Raw genomic sequence first — 26,929 nt, 5'->3', positions numbered from 1 at the left:
TTCCCCTACCGCCTCCCTAAAGCGTAAGTGAGCATACGAGCGGCTCTTTTTTTCATCTTGCTTTTAATGCTTATTTATGCAAACAACCCTGTGGCCCACAGTTTGCAGGCAGATTTATCATTGATCTTCAATAGAGGTTGAAAGTAGATACTGCTTTTATTTGTTCAGCCAGTCTGTGCCAGGAAGGCAGCTCAATTTTATCACACAACCAAACTATTGTAAAAATGATCATAATACAAATCCACAATGCTCTGTGCACAGTGGCTCATGGAACTGGTATGTGTGAGTTGGTATTGAGATGCATTAGCCTATGCTCTCAAAATTGGTTTTTCATTTATTAAGAAGTGGAGACATAATTTTTTTTCTTTCTATTTTTTTCTTTTCCTTTTAAGAGTGTGAATTTTATTTCTAGCAATTTTTTTTTCTAGTGTTTGGAATTCCTGGATATACTAAATACTAGAAGAAATAAGCATTCATACAGCGTACAAGAAATTAACTATGGAATTCTTTGTAGCATTGATGGGAGTTTTGTGACATTCCCAGCACAGGGCATTTAGTACTTGTTTTTAATGGTCATCATCTTTACCTGATGTTGCTGATTCACATAAAATATATGGTAAATGACCAAATACTTTGTTGAAAGCCTTTATAATATACTTTGTAGAACAGTGCTTCATTAATTTTAAAATTACTGTGTTTGGAATGATGAATGATACCTCATTCGTTCTGCTCTTGAGTGCCCAGTGTGGGAAAAAAAAAAAAGGCACTTCTAACACCTGCCTGTGTTTGATTCCTGTGGATAGCTATCTCTAATAATGGCAGAGGTTGTTAATAGGATATCTGCCCACCTGCTAGTGTTCCTATTGTGCTACCTGAATCCAACTGTATCAGGGATCTTTCAAACAGGAATGAATGTACTAACAAGTTGTGGCATAACTGACTAAAATGTTTATTAATGGGTCAAAGATAGTGTTCAGATTGTAAAAACGTTCCAAAAATTGAACATCCGGAAATCCATTACATAAAATTTTTGTCTTTTGAGAGAAAGAGTAGAGCAGTTGGCTCTTTAAAATATATTGTGTCTCACTACATAATAGTCCACTGGATTAAATGAATTTATTGATTTCTGCTTCTTTACTGACACACATTTATGAGCAGTTTCTTTGGCACCATGGCCACATGTCAAAGGTCATAACTTTCCTTCACTGTGGAAGAATAAAAGCTTTCAGATGGTGAATCCCTGAAATCCACAGTGCTTTTTTTCTCCCCTCCCCCCAATATAATTACTGTTTTTGCATAACTTTATTTAAGATAAATAAACAATAATAATAAAAAATATACACACTAGAAAACCTCCTTATCTATCATAAAATAACTGCAGGAAACTATGTCTCTGCACAAAGGATGACATATCTAATTTGCTAATAGGTATCACTATGAGGTACATGGTGGTATATTAGGCTCTTTTATGGTCAGAGATTTTACTGAAAATGGTCAATTTTTAGAATATAATAAACATTTCTCATGAAGAAATTTATTACACTTCAGTTTAGAAACAGTATTTCTTTCCTTTTAGAGCTGTTTCAAAGGCATATTGCACTTTGTGCACCAGAGGTGATACTGCAAGTAGATCCTACAGAGAGAACGAAGGACATACAAAATCTGTGCTTTGTGTTTAGATGGCCATTTATAATGTTGACATTTTCTTTAATGTCCTTCTTTAGTAGTAGCCTGTGGGATTTTTGGTGTGGTGGTACTAGATATGAAAGTCCGCTGATGACATAAACACGAAGCTACTAAAAAAGAAACCGCAATGGAATATGAAGAAGTTAATCAGTTCATTAGTTTGCAAAAAGAGAACAATAAGTCATGCTTTAAACATAAAGTGGCTGACACTAGTTCTGAAATTTTGGAAATTTAGAATAGGATGCAGTTAATGCCATATCCTTTGTGCAGTCTGTGGTGCTCATCTGATGGATAGCTATCTAGATATTAAAAAAAAAAAAGAAAAAAAGAAAAAAAGAATTTTTTTCTCCAGTTTATCAAACTCAGGCAGTTAGCTGTGATGATTTGAACTGGCTTTCTGTGTTATCTGACAAGTGCTAGAGCTGGCTGGAGGTAAGCAGGCAAGAGTAGTTGGGATTTGGGACTATCTGGGAAGAGTTTGTCCTTGTCTTTTTAGCAGCTACTAACAGGTAGATTAGCTCCTACCATCTCAAGAAACAGCAGTGTGAAGGTAACTTCACTCAGGTGTTACTTTGATTTAAAATCATCAAAATGTTTGTGCTACATAACGTGAAATATGTTTGAATTGTTAGCAGGACCTGGCTGTAGTCCTCCTAGCAGGACTGTTTCTGAAGAAATAGCAGACCTTAGAGTTGTATCAATGGGAAAAAAATCCCCCGATTTTCTGAGAAGATTAACAAGTCTTCCCATCACCCACCCCAAGAAAGAGAATTGGCTGCCAAACCTTATTTGGACGTAGTAGGGATGAAGCCTGATGATACTTTTAATTATGACTCTTGCAAAACATACCAGTGGTAGACTTTTCTTCTGCTCTGTTGTTTTGTGCAAATGATGATCTTATTCTAAGTGGGCTAGTGGAACTCTGCTGTTAAATTTACCGAATATTTTTATTGCAGGACTGTTGCTAAGTTTCTGACATGTTACCCTTCTGGATAGAAATTTGTGTAATGTCAGTATTCATCTCTTTGCTTTTAATTTTTATTATTTTTTTAATACAGTATACATCTGCAGGACTGTTTATCCTGTTCCCTAGAAAAAATCTAAGATGAAACTGCTTTTTCTGTATTTTTGTTTTTTCAATAGGATATCATGGGAATTCTACTTAGGTTACAGAGACGTGGGATTTGTTGGGAAGTGGTCTCTGTGTCTGGAAGTAGATTATGCTGTTGCTAAGAATATATTTGCAAATTTGGTTGTCCTGTAAGTTTTGAGGAAAGATCTCAGACTTTTTTTTTGGCACGTGTTCAGCACAGACTTACTAGGCCTAACTAGCTAGAGACACAGAAGATGCTGTTTGTGCATCTTGCATGTTGCTTGTGAACGCTGAGCTGGACTTTCCCTCTAAGAAGTCCTAGGCAGCTGTGGACTTGCCTTTTTTTCCTGTTCTGAATTAATGAGGAGCTGAAGTGTGATCTAACATGGCTTGTAGAAACCAGCTGGAATTGAAAGTTGAAGTGAGTGAAAACAATGGTCTAATTACCTAGAGAGGAAGTTTGGGAGGGAAGTAGGCAAGGTGGAGGTGTGAGTGGTCTCATGTGTCTAGAGGTCAGGAAGGGGAAGAGAAATGCATTGGTGGGAAGCGGCTAGTACTAAGGAAAAGCTTGTGGAGTGAGGCCTGGGGTTGTCTCGGTTTGGAGATTGCCGTGGGCACAAGTTGGGAATAGGAGAGGATGGAGGTGCTGGCAAAGACTGGCTCCAGAGAGCGTGCCTATTGGAACAGCTGATCTTTCAGGACATGGAATGTGGACCCAGGAGTCTTGGACTTCCCTTGGGAACTTCAGAAAGACAAAGAATAACCTCCCACTCAGTGGAGCTTTGGCAGATTTTAAGTTGCATCACTGCTTCAACCAGAAGCTTCTATAATATGTGACATACGTCCACTTGTCCCTACTTTTCATGGGAAGTCTGTGATTACGCGTTTCTTACGGTCTCGGTGTTTGACACGAGGTTCTGAGATTTGATCAGTTTGAGCTGCAACTAGTTGGGAGAGCTGTGGTTGCAACACATGGAGCGCTGTGAAGGATTGGTGTCTTGTCTTAGACACCTACATTTAGTGAATATCTTGGGCCACCATCCAACTGTTTTTCCATACCCAAAAGTAAATTTAAAATAATAATAGAACGTTATCTCAAGGTTTTGTGGGAGTAGATACATTAACATTTGTGAAGAACTGTAATGCAGAGCCCTGCAGAAAAGGCCATAGGGAAGTTAATAACTCTGTCTACGGGGCAGTGCTTAATAGAGTGTAATAAATAAGGAATGAGGCCACACACTGAACAGAGAAGAGAAAACAAAATATTGAATAGATGCTCATTATGTGAGCACCATTCATTTGGTGCTGTGAATAGTGGGGGAAGTGTGATTGTGCAGCTGAATTGTTTCCTAAAGCATGTATATAAACAGAGCAAATCAGTTACATAAGCAGCTTCGTTTCTTCAGTTGCCTAACTTCTGAGCATTTGGGTTTGGAGATTTCACCTCGTTTGTGTATACACATATGTAAAAGGCAGATATGCTGAATGCTGTGTTAGTGGGAAAGTTTAGGGGTTAGCTTCATTTATCTAATGATGTAGGTAATGCATCAAAAAGTGAAGTAAATATGCTTGAAAGTATTAGAGTTTTATAAAGGCAGGGTATCGGGAAAAAAAAAGACTTGTAGCAGAGGGCAGTGGGACAACTTCTGAGACAAGTTAAAGTAAGTTTATCAGAAGTTTTTGATTCAACCAAAACATGGGCTGGTGTCTAAGCATGTATTTAGTAGTACCTTTAACTTGATAAGAATAATCTTCAGATTACTGACCAGTGAAGATACTGTACAGGCCTGCAGCAACACTTATAAACCTGTTGGTAGTATTATTTATCAGAGTGTAATCTGATTTAGAAAAGCATTTTAGCACAGTTCTAACAAAACCCACATTTAATTTCTACTTTTGACTGTAGTTTAAACTTGTGTTTGGACAGGGCTTAGGTGAGTGCTCACCTGTACACTCTCTGGTGTTTGTCAGTGCGTGATTTACTCTCTCTGTGACCTGAGTGAGAGGAAATTGGGTTTATTGCTGGTGTACGGGAGAAGACCTTTTTTGTTGTGCGTGGTATTAGGTAGGTGTCAGGCAGGAACATGGGCTCCAGTGCTGTGGAGGAGTTAGCATCAGTGGGTTTCAACTCCTCCTTCACCTGGTCTCTTTTCTCAAGTATTTACTCCAGCACATAGACTAGAGTACCACCTACTTGTTAGGCTACAGGTCTTACCTTGAACCACAGGGCAGGTTTCTGGAAATACAGCCCAGCAGTAATGACTAGAGAAAAGCCCTGATACTCTTTTTCTTTTTCCTGACACATTTATGTAAAGAATCTCAAGGCAGTGAAGTATTCAACACCTCACACCTTCAGTGCAAGGTATGCAACTGGATCCTCTTGGGGATCTGGCCCTTTGTGAGCTAGGACCTTCTTTTTCTGAGAATGTTTTTCACAGGCATGTTCAGAAGCTGGAACTATGAGGAAATGTAATGCGTTATTTGTACTTATTTTACTTGTTCCTTTCCTCACTATTTAGTTGCTGCTGTGTTTGCCATTGTCTTGCGTTTACCTAAATAATGGTTGCCTGGCCTTTCACGAACTCATGAAGAGGAAAGATGGTGACCACCTGAAACAATAATATCTGCGACAGAATAGCCTGAGAACTTTAAATAACCAAAGGGGACCGTTTCCTAGGCAGCTAAGTGACCTTTGGATCCCAGAAGCAAGCTATTCATAGAGGCGAAGCCTTTGTCCTGCTTTGACCAGTGGTCAGTGAACTCTGGCAGGCCCCTCGGCTTACCATCTTGGCCCTAGACTAGCAGCTGGTGATTGATTCATTTAACTGTCCAGATTCACATTCTTCTGTCAAGGACTTGTCAAGGAAGAAAAAGGTTCTATGGAGGGCTATTCATTTTCCTAAAAGGAATGGGATGCATTATATGATTGAGTGGATTACTTTTGGGTCAGAAGAGTTCTTGCATTGCTCCGTTTTAATTCGGCCTTCAATCAAAGAGAGATTTAGTTTATCAGCGCAGTGTGGTGCTCGTGAAGAGGGACAGATCGTTTCAATTCCATCAGTGCAATAGGGCTAGTTTGTTTTGTGGGTTTTTTTGTTGTTTTCTCCTCCCCTTTCTGAGACTCACACCCTCACACATTTTTTTGCCAACAAATCCATAAATTTTTGTGATTAGTTGATATGACAGATGGCTAAGAATATTAATTTCTATTAATCTCACTCTTAGTTTTAATGTGTATAATATATTAATATTAATGGTCCTACTACCTCTCATATATGCTCTTAAGCAATCCAGAAAAGCCTCTCCAGAAAAGAGTAAGTAAAAGATTAGTGTGTTACTTCTGTTTTAGATGTGGAGAAAACTGAGAAGAGAAGAAATTCTACAGAATCAAACTAATAAATTACTTTCCTACAGATGACATGGGCAGCTGTAAAGCTGAGGGTAGAACCTAGTATTTTCTATCCAGTCCCCATTTTCACCTGATGCACAGAAGTTTGTTGTACAAACCCAGTATTTTCCAAATGCGCGAGTGCTATCTGTCCATTTGTCTGAAGGTTTAGAATCCCTTTATTAAAAGAAGAGGAAGATGTTTTCATGCTTTATGAAACTTGAATTGTGTTTTCAATTTTATAATTAACGTGTCAAAAACCTAACTTTGAATTGCACTAGGGAGGTGTGTTTCCTCTTCATTGTGTTGCCAGGCTCCTTTGTCCATCTTCCCGTCAGCTGGGCTGTTTCCCTTAGCATTAGGATTTTTTGGTGATCCTCTTCATGAAGTTCTGAGAAAAGAACATCATTGCGTAGCTCCTTCCGCTGGAAATAACAGAGATTAAAGAACAGATCCCGCCGGTTAACCTTCTGCCTCCGTTTCATTGAACATGATGAGCTGCAGCAGATGAAATACGACCTTCAAGTTTCTTTACCCCACTCTCATAAGCTATGTATTGTTTTGATTTGGCTTATTGAACGCATTATAAGGGATTTCTGATTGGCATCAGGCCAAGGTGTTACGCTTCTGCTGATGGAAGTATGAGTGCATAATTTAGAAGAAAATACAGTGAGACTTGGTCTTTTCTATTCTTTTCTCTCCCTCTTTTTGAGGGAAAAGGGAGAATTTTGTATTTGTTGAGATAAATGAGTGGCCTAACTATTTTAAGAGCACAAGAGAGGAAGGAAGTCTGAGATAATCTAACCTTGTTTAGCTCTTCTCTGTTATACACCTCTACGTATGCGTCAGAAATCTGGGATAAGTACACCACCTGTTGAACAGACCTGCTTCTTTCATGGAGGCCTGGTGGTATTCTTTTCATGTCTGCAGTTGCATTTCCCAGGGCTCAGTCCCCTTTCTCAGAGCTTGCTTGTTTCAGGCTGGAGCATGATGTCTGAGATGAGGGTACTGGCCTCTCTGTGCTCCAGGTAACACCTCCCTCAGCACCTTCCTGGTAGCTTTGATTCATGGCCTTGAGTTGGAGATAAATAATGAGCTTTTGAAAATCATGGAAAAGGAAAATGGGTTGTCGTTGTGTATTAGAGAATATAAGTAATCTAATAACCAGCGGTATTACCTTCTTAGTAGAACATGGTTGTTTGCTTGCACTAAGACTGGGCAAACTGGAAATCCAACTATTGCCTCCCACCCAAGCAGTCAACAGCCATAGCAAGGTGGCTTCCTCTAAAGACAAATTTTTTTTGTTTCTTCTGTTTGCCTTTGATATGAGGGCTTTTATGGTGAAATCAGGATAAATTTCCAGACACTTGAGTGAGAGAGAGAAATATACTTGGGGAAAATACAGGGATTTCTATGACATTGAAGACAATATGATTTTTTTCTGGAAGCCACACTTCTGGTTTGTTTTATGTGAAAATTGCAAGAGTTGTAAACTCTTCCTCCTCCCCTACCTCCAGAAAATTTTCAGATAAACATCTGATTAGAAGATTTAAGTAACTTCAGTAAATAAGCTGTACTGACAATGCCGTTTGTGACTTGGTCTTTTTTGCGTGAAGTTTTTTTCTGTTTTTCTCCCTGGGCTCATTCAGAATTTTGCTATTAGTTAATATGCTGTGTAGGAAGACTGCTGTTGGGGAGAGATCTCCGGGCTGTGTAATGCAGTAGGGGGGCATTTGGTGACAGGGAAATGAGCTGCAGGCGTTTGGCCCTTGAGAGTGGAGGCATCTCTTCTTTCCTTTCCCCATGGGAACGCCGCAATGTTGACATTTGGAAAGGGGGCCGAAGGGCTTGAATTCCCAGTGCCTCTCCGCAGTGTTTTGCAGTGAAATTGTGTCTTTCATCCAAAGATGCTGATTCTGAAACACTGTGAGCAAAAGATGGAGAGTGCTCATATCTCTCAGGAATAGCATTTCTGACAGTCTGAAGACTTACAGCACTACCATATCAGCTTACGCTCGTTCATATGTGGATGGTGTCAGTTTGCCACTGTATGAAATGAAACCTCTTCCTCCACCTCCCCCCAGATGTGAGGGAAGGCGCAGTGGTGGGCGGCGCAGCAGAGGAATGTGTGGGGCCCCGCTCCTGTCCTGGGATGCGCTCTGCGGCGCTTCCTCTGATTGATGAGCTGGGCAGGGTGAGGTGAAGAGTGGGTATTGCATTCTACTTAGGGTCTTGTTTTATTTTAGCCAGGAATAGCATTTATTTATTTTTAAAGCTACATGGCTGATAAATAGAGGTCTTACCCTTCAGCTGGCATCTGCAGTGAAATTCATTGATTGGAATGGGGCAGCTTTAGCACTTACAGTGCTGGAGGCTCTTGTTGCACAGTGCTGAAACTGTCTTCTCTGTGTTGCACTGAGTGATTATTACATTGTCGTTGTTCTTTTTGGGGTTGTAGTTGTACTTTGAGGAACCTTAGAATCGTAGCAGTCAATCTTTACTTTTCTATTTCTGTTTTTCTTGTTGTTTTTTTTGGGGGGGGGGAGTGTTGTTTAGATTTTTTTTAATGCCAAATTAGGATAGTTGTGAAGGGATACGTCTTTTGTTGCACAATTCTGCTTGTGTTCTGATCCTTCTCTTCATGTCATAAAGTGCAAAACTGTGCTGGATGTTCCCCATGCAACAGTTGGGCTATTAAGCAGAACTAATTCTTCAGAGAATGGCAACAACTCTAAAGAAAGGCATCTGTAGGATTAAGCATAGATACTAGAAGGCAATCACTTGGCAAACTGCTGAAGGAAAGCAGTCCTTGCAAGGGAGAAAGTGGTGTGTTCTTTATCCTGAATGCATACAGCCACACAAGTAGAACAGCTTTGAAGCTGGTTAATGTGGCTTACTGTGTGCCTTTTCTGTACCATTTCCTACATTTCTTGTCTGCAGAAGAGCAGAGGGGAATTCCTTGATAAGTGCATTAGCGTTTATTGTGCATTTCTGTGGCCACACACTGTTGCCTGGGTGGTAGATAGACTGAGAAGGGAAAACCCCAACTGGGATGCCTTCAAAAGGGAAAAGATCAAATCTCTTATGCTTGTTTACATGATTCGGTAGGGTATGTCAGTTACACCACCAATAAGCTGTTGAATATATAGAATCATGTATTTCTGAGCCTCAATCTTTTATTTATTTTAAAACAGTGCTAGTGATAACTCCTGAGGTGATACGTATGCTTGGTTTCATTGGGAAGGGTGGTAGTGGTATATTTTTTGCCACTTATTAAATGATTGAGGTCTAGTAAGGCAGTATGTGTGGTTACGTGAATATCTTACACATTGCTGCAAGAGGTAGGAAGTGCTGCTGTTGCAACTTCATTAGCTGCTTTGACCAAGGTAAAATAGAAAGATTTGGGTGCATTATCCTGTACTTTCTTCCTACAGAGATTGGGAATTTTGATGCATACCCCTGCATTGCAATTCTCCTGGATCGTCCTCTCAGTGTTGCTCTAAGAGTATCTGATGGGCTGGAGAACAAACAGTAAAATAAGGCACTCATGGGTTGGTAGTATGTTAGTTAGGATCCTCCTGTTATTTTCTCTAGCCCGTTCGTGCTGCCTAGGATCCCATTTATTGTCACAGTTATGTTAATATGTCACGAATAACAAGCTGTGTGTCTGTTCCAGTGGTCTGAAAAAACGAAGAGGAAACTGTACAGGCTAATCGCCCTGTCCAGTTGTGCTTTTCTGTTCCTACATGCATGTTTCTGCATTTAAGAGAACTTTCTGAAGGGTGGTTGTCTACGTCGAAGGAGCCAGTTTTCTTTAACTGTTCTGATGTTTTTTCGTAACATACAGCAGACATGCTAATTACTAACTCTTTCTGTTGTTAAGATTACTACTTCCCAAAGTTTACAGTGAATATATGCTGCCTATTTAGCAAAAGGAAAGAACATCTTTCATAAAATACAATATATCCTGAGGTGAAATGATTGCCTTTATCCTTGAAAAAATGGATCAGTATCATAGAGACTGCTGGTGTGTTGTGATGCTTACTACAATAATTTTGAATTTGTAGTTTTACCCAAGAAAGAAAGCTTAGGCAGCCAACCACTTGTTTAAATGTTGAGAATTGTTGTATCCTGTGCCCAGAAAACAAACATTTATGGGGCTTAAAGCTTCTGAGACAATATTTAAATGGCAGTGGTAGGGCTTGCTTCTGCCTTCAGGGATGTCTGTGTGTGTAGGAAGGAGTTGCATTTCCAAAATTGCCTTGCCAAAGGGAAGCTGTTCCAGAACTACATGCCTCATTTATTATTTTTTTTTCTGCTGATTTTCTTCTGGAGCCACCAAAAATCACGGAATCATGGAATTGTCAGAGTTGGAAGGGACCTCTAGAGATCATCTAGTCCAGCTCCCCTGCTGAAGCAGGATTGCCTAGAGCACATTACTTAGGACTGCATCAAGGTGGGTCTTGAAAATCTCCAGAGTAGGGGACTCAAAATGATACTCTGTCTTTGAGACCCTGTCTCCAGACCTTGTACTTCTAAGAAGCTCTTGCAAGAGGGAAAGAAAGTTTTGTTCTGTTCTTAACGAAAACAAAAACAAACTTGGGAAAGTCAGGACACACAAGGAAAAGACTATTCTCAGTTTTTTCCTGGGGGGTGGAATTTTTCCTTATCTTGTCAAGTTTCTTTTCCTTTCCTGTCAACTGTCTTCAACATGCATCCATTTGAGTCCTCTTCTCTTGACTTTCTGCACTGAGATATATCAGAAACTTGCTCACAATAGCTTCCATTCTGTATGAGGAGAAGACAATATACTTTCCTGCTTTCTGAGGATACTGTAAGAAAGAAGAAATAAGAGGACACTGTAGGAAAAAAAGAATAAATTAATACACTTCCCTAAAAACCTAGCCCAAAATAGTCTACTTGACTTCCAAGTTTTCAGGAAAAGAAAATACTGCATATGAAACCTCAGAGCAGTCTTAACTTCGGGAAGCTGGTGGTGAAAACTGTCTCTATGTGTGTGGCTGTGTGTGGCCAGAAACACTTCTACAGCATTTAGTCCCAGCCCAAACGGTGGAGAGCGTAGTGATCTTCAGTGGACATATTCTGACTTGGTTATTCCTGTACAGCGATTTTTAAAGTGATCATTTGTCAGCCGCTGAATTAGGAGCTTTAAAGAAAGGAGCAAGGGGACCTGAAAGTGTTAGAGGAAACAAATGAGATTGCAGCTGACATCTCCAAGGGAACTTTTGTTCAAGGGTGCTCAGGCTGTTGACCTCTTTGCTTCTCCATTTCATTGCCTTTATAGCATTCTTCAGTACCCGAACGAGAAGTAGTGGCTTGTTTGTGACTGGGCAAATGCTACCTTTCTTTTTTTTTTTTTTTTTTGGTGAGGGAGGCAATCATGGACATTGCTGTGCAAAGATTTTAATGCACAAAGAAACAGTTTTGCATTGTATTTTAAAAGTGTGATTTTATATATGAAGCTAATGATTTATTTCCTCTCCTCCCTTCTTATCAGAGATTGGAGAGTAATTCCTAGTGATCTGCATCTTAGTCTGGAAATCACTGTCTAAAAATTACACTTCTAGATATTTGTCAGCAGGTTGGCAAAAATATGAGAGCGGAAAGGAAAAATTAAAACATACTGTTGTGTCTTGCTTTTTCATTCCTTTCTGTGTTGCACCTCCTTCTCTTTGTTTAGTTTTAATGGCGTAACTAAGTATATGGTAGGCTAGAAGTAAATATTTGTGCAATAAGGTGACCATAAGTTTCAGCAGAGCAGACTCTTTCCCATATGTAATTGACTGGCAGTTTGTTGGAGGCAAAACTGCAGTAAGCTCTGCAAAGGAGCTCACTCTTTAGCTTAGCAGGCAGAGCCCTGGAGAAGATTTGTAAGAGGTAATGAATTGAGAATAGCAGAAAGGGCAGATGGCCCAAATCCTCACTCATTACTTCATCTGGGGTCTCCTTGGTATTTATCAGTGAAAGCTTTCTGTAAGTACCCCTACGTGCAGAGCAATTTCTGGTCCCTCCAAAACTCAAAATTTGATTTTTGAGAGGGTCTCACAGACTAATGCCTCAGAAAGATTTGCGCCTTGCCTACAACATGCCAATGGTGTTCTGTGAACTGAAACGTTAGGAGCATATGGTGTGAAGAATCAGTGTTGTCTGTAGGGAATGTCACATTTCATGGCCAAACCTGGCTCATTCTGTATGCTTAAATGTCTTCCACACTGTGGAAATCTTGTTAGTTTTTTGTAATATTTGGACCTTTTTCCTTTTTTTTTGTTTATTGTTTAGGTTTGTGTTTTCAGTAGAAGTATTGGCATATTTTGCATTTATTTATTGAAGAAAAAAATATTTGTAAATATTAGTAAAAGAAACCAGAACAATTCCCTTGCCTTCCAGTCTTTTTCCTTCCCTCCTTCTGATCCCAACAAAGCAATATGTCAGAGTTCTGGAGTAATACACACAACATCTAGAGAATTGAGGAGGCACAGTATTTTCCTTAATAAAGAGTCTCTTATCTTTCTAAGGTAAGGCCCTGACTCAAAGCCTGTTGAAATCAAGGGTAAGACTCCTACTGGTCAACAGGTGTCAACAGGTTAGAAAAAATGAAGAAATATGTGTCAGCAATCTTAAACGACTGCCTCTCAAACTTTCTGCATTTGCGAACATAAAGTGCACAGATGCCAATAAGCTATGCCAGTAGCTTCCAAAGCGTCATCCCATTTTGATAAAATCTATTCTTTGATGTAGGGAAAAAAAATGATAGGGGGGGAAGAGGAACCTAAGTTGTAGTGCTAAGCTAGTGGCTCCTAAAAATGCAGCTCTGTAATTTCCCACTCTGCAGGGGTTTCCAAAGTGTCAGAATAGTAATGATCACTGAGGAATATAATTGTATTCAGAACAAGCTGTAATTCCAATCCACCTTCTTTAAATTGTTAAAATGCCTGCTAGGAGATTCTAAATGGCAAATATTAAGAAAAATCTTTGTGATAGACAGATTAATAGGTGTCCCATATCAATTATTTATAGTGTCAAATCAATGCAGCAGTTTCAGTCTCATTTAACCTCCCTATTATTTAATTCTAATGCTCTAAGGTAATTGCCTGAGACTGGACTCCTTTTTCAATACAGTTCTGAACTGTCACCTTCAAAACTCGCTGCTATGATGTTCATACTATCACAATCTAAGAATTTCTTAATATTGCTAAAGTCATAGTGGAACATTTTTTTATTGTTTTGTTTTCATTTTAGAAAGAGAAAATTAGTATATTGGGTTTATCCTGGAAATACATTTAACTCAAGAAATATCTGTGAAAATACACAGTGTAATCTGTTTCACAAATAGCATGGTGATAGGCTAAATGCTTGCTGATATTTCCAGTATACACAGTAGGCTGTGGGGTTTTGTTCTGTATGTTCCTGAACAGTGTAGAGAGAGCTTATTAAAAAAAGGGACCACTATTTCCACTTTTCCTTTCTTTTAAGGAAGTTTCCCTGCCACTTGGACTGATTATAGAGGCATTTTTCAAAACTATTCATGAGGAAAACCTGATTTTTCTGAGGCATTGGCAGTGTAGAATTAGGGCTAAATGCACAGTTAGATTTTTCTGTAGAATTTTCATCCTGCCAGCGCAGTAGTTCTTCTGCAGATCCATGAGCTTTTTGTGTTGTGAAAACACTCTCTGCTAGCTATTGAGCTGCATGTTCAGATGTTTCTGGAGAAAGGTATTAACAAAGAATCTGGAAAGTACTGAAATATTTCTGTATATAGAAATACTAACTTAGGTGCCAAGCCTTGCTTTGTAGCGATGTTAGTAGTAAAACCTGTACACCTGACTATAAGGGCTTTTAAACTCCTCACAGTATACTGTGGTTTGAGGAGTCCTTTTATTTATGTAATGCTACTGTTTGCTTGATTCCATCTCTCTTTTTTTTTTTCCTTTCTTCCTTAAAATACTTGTTTTCTGTTAAGTAATATCTGAATTAGGTACCTTTTTTTTAATGTCATTTTTAATGTTCAACTGCTAGCTTTTCTAGGAAACATTATTTTTCATATTGCAAAATCAAAAGTCATACATGCTAGTTTGCCATTAGTGAGTATCTGTCATGTAATCTTAGGTCTGATTCCTGTCGTCTTCTAAGAATGACTTTTAATAACCAGCTTGATAGAAGAAAGGAGAGGCAGAAATTAAAGCTAAAATATGCGGCTGGAAATCAAAACAGAAAGGTAAAACGAATACCCTTAAGCAGGGATGACCACACTTCCAGGCAATTCAAGCGAATACTGATTTTCAAGTCATGTCTAACAGTTTAGTGTTAGTACCTCATTAAAATCTAGGGATTAATAGCAGCAATCTCCTTGTTGCACATTAAAAGGATTTAGTTTAATTTGGGGTTAGGGGGTACAAGGTGCCATTCTAGCAAAGCTATACCCAAGGTATCAGTGAGGTGAAATGGGATGGCTTAAAGACTGTGGTTTCTCTAACTGTCCCAGTTATGCTATATATTTATATACGTATACCTGTATGGATTTTGAAATTTTAATGAACTGGTTCAATAATACTTTATAATGTATGTTATCTTTGGAAGTGAAATTGTCTGGAAAAGCTTGTTTGAAATGTTAAGAAAGGCAGTTAGAGTTAGAGGTCCATACTGCTTATCTGGGACTGGAGTGTGGTTGGGCTCAGGTTAGTTCAAGGACTTTAAAATCTGTGGATTCTGATGTTGGAGATTCAACCTGTAAACAAAACTTTCTTGTCTATTAGATAAGGAAAATGGGCAATATTCTGCTCTTCTCTCCTGCAAGGGTATGCAGCCTGTGCAGTGTGTGTGAGGAGTTGGAACAGGAGTGGTCATTATTCTCCTTCCTTTCGTACTACAGGTGTTTCTAAGCATGCAAGTGACAAGAACAACTGTCTTTAGAGCCCTAATTTATGAATTAATAAATTTGAGGAGAGGCATAGGATGAGTGTGTGGACACTACAGTCCTCTCCCTGGTTTTAGATTTTTGGGGAGAAGGAGAGGATGATTAGTTGGTTGTTTTACTGCTATCAGTTGCTTTTTGTTAAGCTATCTCAGCTCATTAATATGTCAATGTGTGGTAGCATTTACTGCCAGGGATTAATATAGAGAAAAAAAATTTAAAATTCTAGTGTAAAAAGTTAAGCACTTTATCCGGAATTTTCATTCTGAGTTCTTAACATCTTGGCAGTGCTGTCAGCAGCCTGTATTATTTGATGATTTTATTTATTTGCTTATTTTTGAGATGCTTCTGATTTTTTTTGGAAAAAAAACCCAAGAGACTAATATGTTCCAACTGAGTTTAAGTATCATGCTTTCGGCACAGTATACATCTTTGGTTGTTAATTAAAAATAAGTATATTAAACTAAAGTTTTAAGTAATAGTTGTACAAATCTATGCAATTTCAGAATACTTCTTTAAAATGCAAGGATATAGAAAAAGTGTATTTTAGTTAAGCTTATTTTTCCAACCACTCTGGCAGAAATTGAAAGTAACAGCTGGCTTTAAGGAAAAAGCCACACTTCCAATTTATCCTAAGAGTTAAATCTCTGGTAATTTACAAGAATGCCGTTACCAGTATGTTGTTTGAATTACAATCTTGTCCTCTTTACTCTTTTATAACAGTCACAATGAATTGACACTTTTCCTTTGTGCCTGAAAGGGCCAAATGTGTTTTGGATGATATCACTTCCTCTTACAGATGGAATTCAATTCTGTCTCAAACTCAGTTGTGTAGCCATTAAGAGGGGGAAAATATCTGTGCAGACAATGAGTGAGGCTGAAGGAAGAGAAAATCTTTGCAGATGCTTCCATTTATGATTTAAACTACTAGAGGTCCATAGTTCAGAAGCAAATTTTTCCGGTGGCTGGAGTGGTCAAGACTGGAGGACTAGCAGTTTGGTCTCAAGTTAACATATACTGTTGCATTTCAAAGAAAAGCAAGGTAAGATAAAATCGAGTCTGATCCTTGGAGTTAGAGAAGGACCATTTAAAAGAGAATACTTTGGAAGGAGCAAAACCCAAAAAAGTCTCCTCTTCCATTGTGTGTGTGCATGGTTTTGGTTGGTTTTTTTTTAATACTTTGTCTTTGGTTTTTTTCCAATTATGTTGGCTTTTATCCAGCTTGATGAAGAGGATGTCAGATGGTTTGTTCCTCAAATGTTTAATTCATAATTATATGAAGACATGGTCTTTAGCATGGTGCTGCTGTCTTCATCTGGTCACAGTATATCAGTAAAATTCAATTTCCTCTTGATCTCGTCTCCTGCTGTTGCAGCTGTAGCAGTGCCTCCACTGTGACGACAGTTGATTGTTGTCTGGTTGCTTTCCAGAACGAGTTACAATTTCAGATGTACTTGTACTTATTTGCAAAGTACTTTTTTTGTGCAAGTGTTTCAATTAACTACAGTAATCCAAACAGGGACATCAATATAGTTGTAATACTTCTTTCACTTTAGTCTCCTCTTTCTCCTTTTCTATTTAAACAGAGGAAATTTATTCACTGGGTAAAGTCAGGCTGACACTTTGCAAATTTTCTCTTACAATCTTGGTCCTGCTCACATCCTCACTGACCCACAACACTGCAGGTTCTGAGTTTTTGCAGAGCAGACAGTGCCAGTGATGTGGTTACTTCAATTGTCTGTGGTGTTTTTACTGAAAACAAAGGTAATTTGGATCAAAAAAAGTCAACAGGAATCTGTAATGAAAAGCTGAGCATTATAATAATCTCTTTCATCAACTGTAGCACCTATGTTCAGTATGGTAGTCCTGCTGAATAATATATACATTAATGAGAGAAACTTGAAAAGGATACTTAGGAAAAAAAAAAGGTGGGGAGGGAGAGAACCTGAGGGAAGGAAAAATCCAGCTTCCTTGTTAACGGATTTAAGATTGAGGCCATATCTCCATTTACAACATACATGCAGAAGGCAGCATTTGCTTGTAATTGAGCAAATGCAGAAAAATTGTAGTCCATGTGCCAAGAAATTCACAATTTAAGCAGGAAAAAAGAGACAGTAAAGAGATTCAGACAGGAGATTATAAGGAAATTATACTGGTCCGTGTGTTTGGTCTTGGTCTAGCTGCCTAACAGTTAACTGAAAATTTTTTGAGTGCATCGTGACACTGTAAGGACAGGTTAGATCAAGAACCTTACAGCAGTTCCTACTATAATTTAGAGTTCTCTGAGGTTCATACTTTATATGAGCATATCTGCTATTTCATATTCATATTTAGTGGTAACTGAAGATGTTCTGAATCAGTTGGAAGATTCATGGTACTTTAGTGACTTCATTGCGAGGATATTATGTTGCCTTTAAATAATAATGCAAAGGAGATGTTTGTCTTGTATCTAGAATTTAAGTTATCATTTAAATCAGACCTGTAGCTACATTTCTTAGTGAACTAGGAGCAGCATGTTCCTAACCCCTTGAGTAAAATACACATCCTCTTAGATGGCATTTACAGACTATGTGCTTCTGCGTGAATTGTTGTATAAACTGCTTCCTTAGCAACTTAGTAGAAACAAGTCTTTTTAAATGCCTGAAGAGCTGTCACCTACCCGCATCCTGGAAATCCTATTTTATGAGACTTTACAGGTATCTGTGTGTTTAGGGTTCCATATTTCAGTATGGAGCTATGATGTGCAAACCTCATGAAGTTCAACAAGGCCAAGTGCGAGGTCCTGCATGTGGGTCAGGGCAATCCCAAGCACAGATACAGGCTGGGCGGAGAATGGATTGAGAGCAGCCCTGAGGAGAGGGACTTCTGGGTGTTGGTGGATGAGAAGCTCGACATGAGCCAGCAGTGTACGCTCACAGCCAAGAAAGCCAACCGTATCCTGGGCTGTATCCCCAGCAGCGTGGCCAGCAGGGTGAGGGAGGTGATTCTGCCCCTCTGCTCTGCCTGGAGTACTGTGTCCAGCTCTGGAGCCCCCTACATAAGAAGGACATGGACCTCTTGGAGTGGGTCCAGCAGAGGCCACAAAGATGATCAGAGGGCTGGAGCACCTCTTGCATGAAGACAGGCTGAGAGAGTTGGGATTGTTCAGCCTGGAGAAGAGGAGGCTCCAGGGACACCTTATAGCAGCCTTCCAGTATCTGAAGGGCGCCTACAAGAGCACTGGAGAGGGACATTTTACAAGGGCATGTAGTAATATGACGATGGGTGATGGCCTCAAACTGGAAGAAGACAGATTTAGATTAGGTATTAGATCATTGTATGTTGTATGCCAAAGTTGGCCTTATGATGTTGTGGGTTTTTTTAAATTAAAACTATTAATTTTAAATTGAAACACAACAAGTTATAACCAGCTTCATAATTAAAAAAAAGCCAATAATATTTTGCTTTGAAAGATGTGGATTTCCCCATGCACTTTGTGTTTGTTCTCTTTGCACAGATGTCTTTCTAAGAAAGCAGCACTGTGTTGCAGACTGCAGCCTCTACAGATTAAAGACTGAACAGTTTAGGTTTGTGTTGCTGTAAAACTTATCTCCAATTCAACTTGTGTTCAAATCCTGAATGTATCATTTTAAATGAGTAGGCTGATGTTTTGTTTTTCAAAACCAGTAGGGCTGTTGTCCTCTTTCCAAGGTAGTTGAAGATCCGTTGAGGCATCAGAAACTCCTTCCTGTACCTGTTGATCATCTGGTCACTTTTTTCTCCAAAATAAGTTTATTGACTCACTTAGCTCAAAAAGAATGGAACTGTGTAAGGGTATGGATCAAGCTATTGAAATGCATCAGCTGTTGAACAGTAAGTGTACAGACCATTGCCCAGCAATAGCGGTCCCAGGTGAGGCTGGGGGTGGCACGCCTCAGGGGATCAGTGATCAGTGTGTGACTGACACGTCAGCAAGGGGTGCTGTCGGCACTGCCTCTGTCTTAGATGCCCTTTTGTTTATGTACTAGCTTCATTATCTTATCTCCACAGATTTTTAGGGCCTATCAATGCAAAATGTATTGATAAAGCTCTGAAGAGCAAAGAAGAATGAAAGGGAAAGTAGGAGGGGAAGGCCGAGGGATGGAAAACTGAAGAGCCTCTTTATACAAATCTACTCTGAATTGTCTTTTTGCTTGGGCGGAAAAAACCCAAAACGCTACTAGATTCTGGATTTTTCTGAAGGACAAAATTATTTTCTTTGTGAAAGGATCTTTACTGTAGCATTTGGTGTGAGGAAAGTGGCAGGAGCAGTGTCATTGCCTCAGGGCAGGTAGGTAACAGCCCACAGCCCAGGCTCCCCTCTTGCTAGCAGTTTTATCACCTCCCTTACTTGCCTGCTCCTGACTAATACATTTCCCTTTAGCAACCTCACCTGAACTTCCCCTTCTAGAGCTAAAGCCTCTTCCTGCTTTTTCTGTTCTTACTAATTAATGAGATTCATCACTTCCTGTCCTCTCTAATATCTCCTCCTTTGTATATTTGTAAGACTGTCACTTCTCTCTTCAGTTTCCTTTCCCAGGGCTAATCAGGTCCCAGGTCTTTTAATCTTCCCTTACAGGTCAGGTTCTGTTTTCCCCTGGAACCTCTCATTCTTATGCCTCACATTTTAAAAATAGTAATTCTAGGTCAAACAACCCTTGATTAAAAGTTTAAGGCTGAATGTAAGATATCGCTATGCTTGTGGTAGCGCATACAGAGCACCCTTTCACAGTAATCCCTTTTCACTTACCGTTATGAAAAACTTTACCCATATTGCTCCATTTGTGTGACATTCACCTCTGAACTGTATGTATTAAGCCGAACTTGAGATCCCAAATACTTTATTTAATTTTTACTCGCATCTCCTGGGAAACTCAGCAAAGATCCACCCATGAGATTACTTGATGGCAGCTCCAGCTCTGTGTGCTCCAGCTGCTTCAACAGAAATAGGGAGAATAGCTGTGTGTCTGTAGTCTCGCTGCCTGCCCGGATCTGTTAGTACTCATGTAAAGGTTACTTCCGATCCAGATTCAGACCAGAGTGTGTCATTTGAGTAGCAAATAATTTGGAAATATGTGTCCATATACCAAAAGCATGACAGAACTCTTTTCATAATCTATTTTAAGCCTTGCTCCTGCAAGGAATGAGAAATTGCACTAAACTCAAGGAAAATATGCGCAACTTGGCTTCTGTACTAAAATCTAATATGCATGTATATTTGTTGCATTTTTAAACATTGTTTCAGAGTGAGAGCGCATCATGAAAACTAGATCGAGAAAATTTGATATTAAATTTATCATGTGCTGTTCTGAAATGCATTTCTTTGGAAAAAGCCATAGCTCTTCTTTAACATGTAAGTTTATTTTTCTCAAATGAAACCTCTTCACCTGAGAATTAAAAAAAAAAAAAGTAAAAGATTCTTGGTTTCATTTGAAGGGTTAGGGCTATTGTGTAATTCTCAATAGCATTAACACACAAGTTCTACAAATGGCATTATGCACTTTTGTTCTTTCCACCTGAGCAGTTCATCTAACTGAGTGGCCATTATCTCTTGAGAAACACTTAAGTGGTCTATGTCATGTGCTGGAGAGTTTCTCAGTATTTGCTGCATCCTGGTTACATGAAACCCAATTCTGTGCTACTGTTTCAGTTCAGGGGCTTTATCTTACATTCTCTCAGTTTCTTTATTATACAGTTACAGTCCAGTCTTGGGCTAGTGTCAGCTGTGATGAAACCAGCAACTTTAACAATGATGAACATGTAGGTTGTTGGAAATTTTTTTTAACCTCTTAAGAAAGCTTATTCAGAAAATCACTTAATGACTCAAAGTGTGTGAGTAGAAAGTGCAGCATTTAAGGGAACAAGTCACCTGGGTTTGTGTTGGAATGAGCTTCAGGACTTCATTTCAGGAGTGAATGAAGTAGGTGTGTGTTGTGTTGTGTTCTTCTTTGTCTTTGTTTCTCTCTTTTCTTTTTTTTTTTTTTTTTTCAATTGAGTGAAGGATTGCTTCTGTATTTAAACAAACAAATGAAAAAGATGTGAAGGATGAGCTTCTTAACTTTTACTTTTTTGTACCTTAATAGTTAAATCTGTGTAAACCTATTTAGGTACACAAATTATTTTTTGCATGCATGCAGGATAATATTCAATCCATATATGGTGCAGGAGACACCGGCAGTGTTTCTCTGATATTAAATCAGCGTATGACAGCAAGTAATCATTTGGGTTTTGAGCCTGTGGATATTTGCCTCAATGGTAAATGAGGGAACTCATACCAGAACTGAACTCTGATTTCTCTCTGCATAGGTAACTTTATTGGACAAAACTGTGTGTTTTATACCATCAAAGATATTCATACTTAAAAGTAACTATACAAACACATGTTCCCATCACATAAATTGCAGGAGCTTATAATAGTAAATAAAGTTTCTAGCTATTGTTCTCTTCTTCTGTAAGCAGAATTTGGTACCTTGCAAGTTAAAAAGGGCAGGAGCATCAGGTTCTCGGAGTAACATTAATTGTTTTCTTTTGGCTATAAATCTGGGAACAAAATGATTAAATAGACTGGAGAAGAGGGGAAAACTCAAATAAAAAGGCACTTACATTTATTGCATTTTGCAGGGTTGTTTTCGGGAACAACGTATGTCTCTTGAGACTTTGTTTCTTATCCATTTTATAGAGCTCTGGCCTCTTAACAGCACTGCTTTAATGACTTTTTCTTGGGGTTCTGAGTTGGTATCAGTGCTTGCCATGAAAACAAGCCTGTTACAAAGAGGTCAGGTTTCACGAGACAGCAATAGACTTGTAAAAACAGATTTTACTGGAACAAATAAAGTCAGAATTAAGAAGAAAACAGAGATTTGCGCAAAGAAACAAGTTATAGAAGGAGCAAGTACTGAGCTAAACGGATAAACACTGTATAAATTTAGATGAGAGATAAGTGGGGATTTTTTGTTTCTAAAACTACATTTAATGATGTTAATGAGTTTTTCTGAAGATTTTGTGCAGTTCTCTGTAGTTCTGACTTTTGGTATCTTTAAAGATTGATTTTCTGAGGAAATGCGTCGCTCCTGGTCAGGTGGGAAAATATTCTTTAAATATCAGCTTCAATTACCAACTTGCATTGGATTTTCTAACTAGTGTAGCTGAATCTGTTCTTGCTTGCTATCATGATGACATTTTGTGTTCTGTGAAATACTGGTTTTCCTCATTTTCTTTTGTAGTTCATGGGAGTCACTTCTGTTTTTAATCTTCAGCTGTAATGTACTGGATGCATGGAAATAAATCATTCTTTTTATATGCATAAATGAAAACCTAATATTGTGTTTCTGTTGTCTTACTCTGTCCCTTTAAATAATTGTACCAATGTAAGAAAATTCTGGGTGTGGTTTTTATAGTTTCTATGGAGACAAAACTTAAAAGGTGTGCAAGAGCTTTGCTGTGGTAAGACTGTGTATTTTCTGCATTGTTAAAATGGTCCTTTCTTGTGCCACTGGCTGTGTGGTGCAGCTGTGCTACATGATGGCTCTGAAACCTGTGTTACGTTGATTTCTGTTGTTCTTACTGTATATGCCTTCGTTACATTCCTAGAGATCTTATTTTGAAAGCTAAGCAGGCTTGCCTGGTTTGCTACGTCATACTTTCACTAAATAAATGAAGAATGCAAAGCACTATATTTTCTGTTAGAAAATCTGTTAAGAACCTTACTAGGGAAATATGAGTCTGACTCCACGTGAACACGTTTTCTGTGTAGAAAGGAATTAGAATGGAGAAGGAGGGAAGGGAGGAAGTAAGACAAGCCTGGATGCTTTTTTTTTTCCTTCCCCTTTTTCTCACTGCTCTCTTCTGTAGTGGCAAACTACAGGAGAGTTGGACTGCATCAAATTCAGCAGAAAGCAAATCCAGAAATTTCAGAGTTTTGGGAACAAGATGGTATATGTGCAGGTGATTTGACTTGCACTGAGTCTGTCTGCTCTGTGAAGCTGAACTTCTGTAGGTAGGCAAAGAACTATTAAGTATCTTTTTTTCTTCTGATGATTCCTTAGCAATTGAAAGAAAATCTGTTTAAGGAGAGAACTGTTTTCTGTCTCCCCTCAACAGGCTTTAAATGTAAGACTTGTGTTGTAACATCTTTATGCAAATTGTGGGGTTTTTTCATTTGTTCTTGAACCCGGTACTGCTCGTAAATTAAAAAAGTGGAACATAGGGAACTGGGTTAAATTCTGGTGGTGAGAGAGGCTAGCTCTGTCTGCAGTGAAGGTGCGTAGGGAACAGGCTGCAGAGTGTGCTGGAACTGTGGGGACCCACTGCCAGAAGCACTGGACTCTTTATAAAAATGGATGCCAGCAGCACATCTGCTTGTGTCCTGGGCGTCTGAATGACATTTGAGGTGCCAGACCTATTTTTCAACAGATGTGGTGTTTGCATCATGGGGCCACAACTGCTTTTAGGTGATTTTGCTGTACAAGGCAGTTTGGTTGTCTTGTTAATCACAATCTTGGGGAGGTCTGTTCACAAAGCTGCAACACTTTAACTCTGCTGGTATGATTAGGAACGCTCGTTCCTGTCCTACTCATGCAACTACAGGAACGCAGTGCAAAAAAAGGATTGATCCTGGGACAGGAAATAGGTATACTAGTAATAGAAATCTTTAAGATAGGTAGTTGGGTCCGTTTTAGGAGTTAATTTGTGCATGGAGGGGAAAGCAACCAGGTAGTCACATTTCCTTCACACTGCCCTGTTTGTCTGTTGACGCTATGCAGTAGCATTAAAATGACAAGGGATGGAGAGCATTCATTAGAATGCTTGCTGTGCATCAGTACTGTGTGCATCCTCTACGCAAAAGGATATTGCATTTTGGAGTAAATAGGATGAAAAACCATTAATAAACAAGTAAAATAGAAGAATTCTTTCAACACAAAACTGGTTTATCTATTGAAATAATGTTTTATATAATTTATACAGGAGTAGAAATTTATTTGAAATCTGATTTTTTAAAAAACAAATCAGTACCATTAAGTTTATGCAGTGATTGTGCATATGTGCATTATGGAGGTGGAAATGTGTGTGGAATTATTTGAGTTGCAAGTTATACAAAGGGATTTGCCTCTGAAGAGTTGTTCTTTCTGTTAATTATGTTGTAAGTAGCAGTAAATGGAGCAATTAATTAGAGAGGTTTGTATTCCTTTCCCTTTGGCTTTTATTTTCTGAGCAAAGAAATCCAACTACTGATAAATTTCTTAGCTGTCTGTCAGCTGGAAGGTATTTATTGATCTGCCACTTCAATTGGCTGAATTTTGTGAACTCCTTAAGTTGTAAATGCTTGAAATTATATTGATGCTCTGTGCATCAGACATGATGTCAGTGACCACTCAGACTGTTGGGATGAAAGTGTTCTTATATGGTTAAACTTACTGAGATCTTTTTGGGTTTGATTTCTTTTTCTTGTCAATTGTGAACTCATACTAGTATCTAAATGCTTTTACTAAAATGAGTATTATTAAAGAACTAAATTATGACTGTCAGGAACCAAGTGTTGTTTTGGACATTTTCTATTGCAGTCAGATTTTTTTTTTTTTTTTTTTTAAGTATAGTGGGCTCAGTCCTAAACGAGTTGCACTGACATGAACTTCAGTAGTTTAATAATTGATATGCTTTCCAGCTGTGTGCCAGTCAATTCCTATGCTTAATTCTATTTGAGAGTGTCATTTTCATTTTTTGGAAACATTTTTGTACCGAATTAGGTTAAAGCAAAGTTATTTTAAGTAAGTCTTCAACGAATGAAACAATGCTATCGAGCAAAGTTGACCAAGGTAATTAGACCTATCTTTGCATGTAGAAAAGATGGCTATTTGAACTATTTGTGGGTATTTTTGCAAGTTGATCTGTGATCCGGAGTTTGGTTTAGTGAAGAATTTTTCCTCACTTTAGTCCTTTAAATTCAATGTTCACTTATTTTTAGCCATTTCTGCTTTTGAAGTCCAGCCACTTTCAACTGAGGTCCAAGAAGGTGGAGTAGCTCGATTTGCCTGTAAAATAACAGCAAATCCTCCTGCTACTGTGACATGGGAAGTGAATCGAACAACTTTACCTTTAGTCATGGACAGGTATGTAGAGTTACACATTTTAGCATGTTGTTTATTTCCTGTGATATTTTTGAGCCTGCTACAAGAAGAAAATCTGAATACTTGCGATGCCATTCCATAAAAAAGGTTCCATGTGTACTGTATGTCAGCTATTAAAATAGCTAGTAATAGTTATGTTGCTAATGAATTTTAAACAGACATATGAGTGCAGACCAGAATCACCTGCTATTGTCTACACAGTAATCATTGGCCAATGGATTGTCATTGGAGAGTTTTGTATGAAGTCCTCTTCAGGAATGGGAGTTGCTGTGGGATACAGAATGGATGGACTTGGGCTGGGGGGTGGTTTGAACTAGAGGTATTGCTTTCACAGAGGAATTGATGCTGAACCTATTTTTCTTTAGAGGGCAAAGAAAGATTTATATGTACAGAAAATTGAGTTTAAACATTTCGTGCTAGGGAAATTCTGCGCAGGGTGACTTCTTTTGAATTGATTAACTTGAATATGAACAGCATACAGCCTGTTAGGTTCTTTCGCTGTCCAGATGCTATTTGTTGAACCTACCCATTCTCTCGACATGTAACTTTCGTTCAACATGTCTAAAATACCTAGCATGCGAAGGAAGATAAAAAGAGAAACATAAAAATTGAAAGTATAGATGGGTTTCTGGGAACCGTATATCAGTTATGACAGTGTATCAGAAATTGCTACCAAAAATCTGCCAACCTGAATAGTATGAATGTAGTAGCTGGCTGAAGAAGGTTAGGATGGTTGCTTCTGAGGGTGAGAAAGATCTGCTTGTTGAAAGTAAATTCCTCTGCTCTCATCGTGATGCTGGGGGGAATCTCGCCTCTGGTTCAGAAATGCAGGGAGGTGAGTAATATATAGAAAATGTTTTTGAGTCACCAGCCTGCTGTTCTCAAGGCACTGTAGGTTGTTTGTAAATCAAGTAGTTAATTCCATGATGGTGTTCATTGGCTGAATATTTATCCACGTTTCTTTTTTTGTTTCTGTGACAGGATAACCGCTCTACCTACAGGAGTTCTTCAAATTTATGGTGTTGAACAGAAGGATGCTGGGAATTATCGATGTGTTGCCACAACAATAGCCAATAGACGTAAAAGCACTGAGGCAGTGCTGAGTGTTATTCCAGGTACTCACCATGTGAGATTTTTTTTTAAAGGCATTATATTCTTCTTTACGTTATAGCAAAAACACTTATGTGAGTTGAAGACCTGTAACTGTCCTCTGAATCACTTGCCCAAATAATAATTTTGCTTGCTTGTATCCTGTGGCTAAAATATTGTTCAGTGTAAGTTTCCACAATTACTGAAATAAGGCTTTGGTGTAAATTTAATTCTAAGCCTCCTTAAAAAAAGGTAATTTTATTTCCTATTTAATTGAGTTTAATTGTTCTCACTTTCTTTGATGATTTTTTTGTATTCTTTTTTCCTCCAAAGCCTCAGACTTGAAGCCTTTTCACAAGCCATCTATAATAGCTGGTCCTCAAAACATTACCGCATCTCTTCATCAAACTGTCATACTGGAGTGTGTAGCCACAGGGAATCCAAAGCCAATCATCTCATGGAGCCGGTTAGGTAGGTCTTAAAATTACAGCATGTGACCTTCAGCCTGTGGAAAGGAAGTGAAACTGGAAAGAAAGGATTTCAGCAATTAGGTTACTGTGCTGAGGTTTCATGTAGTAGGTAACGATTAGGTTAGGGTG

The 26,929-nt window shown here is 38.7% G+C and overlaps 1 protein-coding gene across 1 annotated transcript in view; it reads left to right on the top strand.

Annotated features, from left to right (window-relative positions):
- Positions 1 to 26,929, top strand: part of PRTG (protogenin) — an 86,152-nt gene that overhangs the window by 12,107 nt on the left and 47,116 nt on the right. Inside the window, 3 exon segments of the mRNA XM_074156424.1 lie at positions 25,079 to 25,223; positions 26,223 to 26,356; positions 26,664 to 26,801. Of these exon segments, the coding sequence (XP_074012525.1) occupies positions 25,079 to 25,223; positions 26,223 to 26,356; positions 26,664 to 26,801 (417 nt within the window).

The sequence above is a fragment of the Numenius arquata genome, chromosome 11, assembly GCF_964106895.1.
Source record: "Numenius arquata chromosome 11, bNumArq3.hap1.1, whole genome shotgun sequence".
NCBI lineage: Eukaryota > Metazoa > Chordata > Aves > Charadriiformes > Scolopacidae > Numenius > Numenius arquata.
Note: the sequence above shows the minus strand (reverse complement) of the source record. Positions and strands in the feature narration are given on the sequence as shown.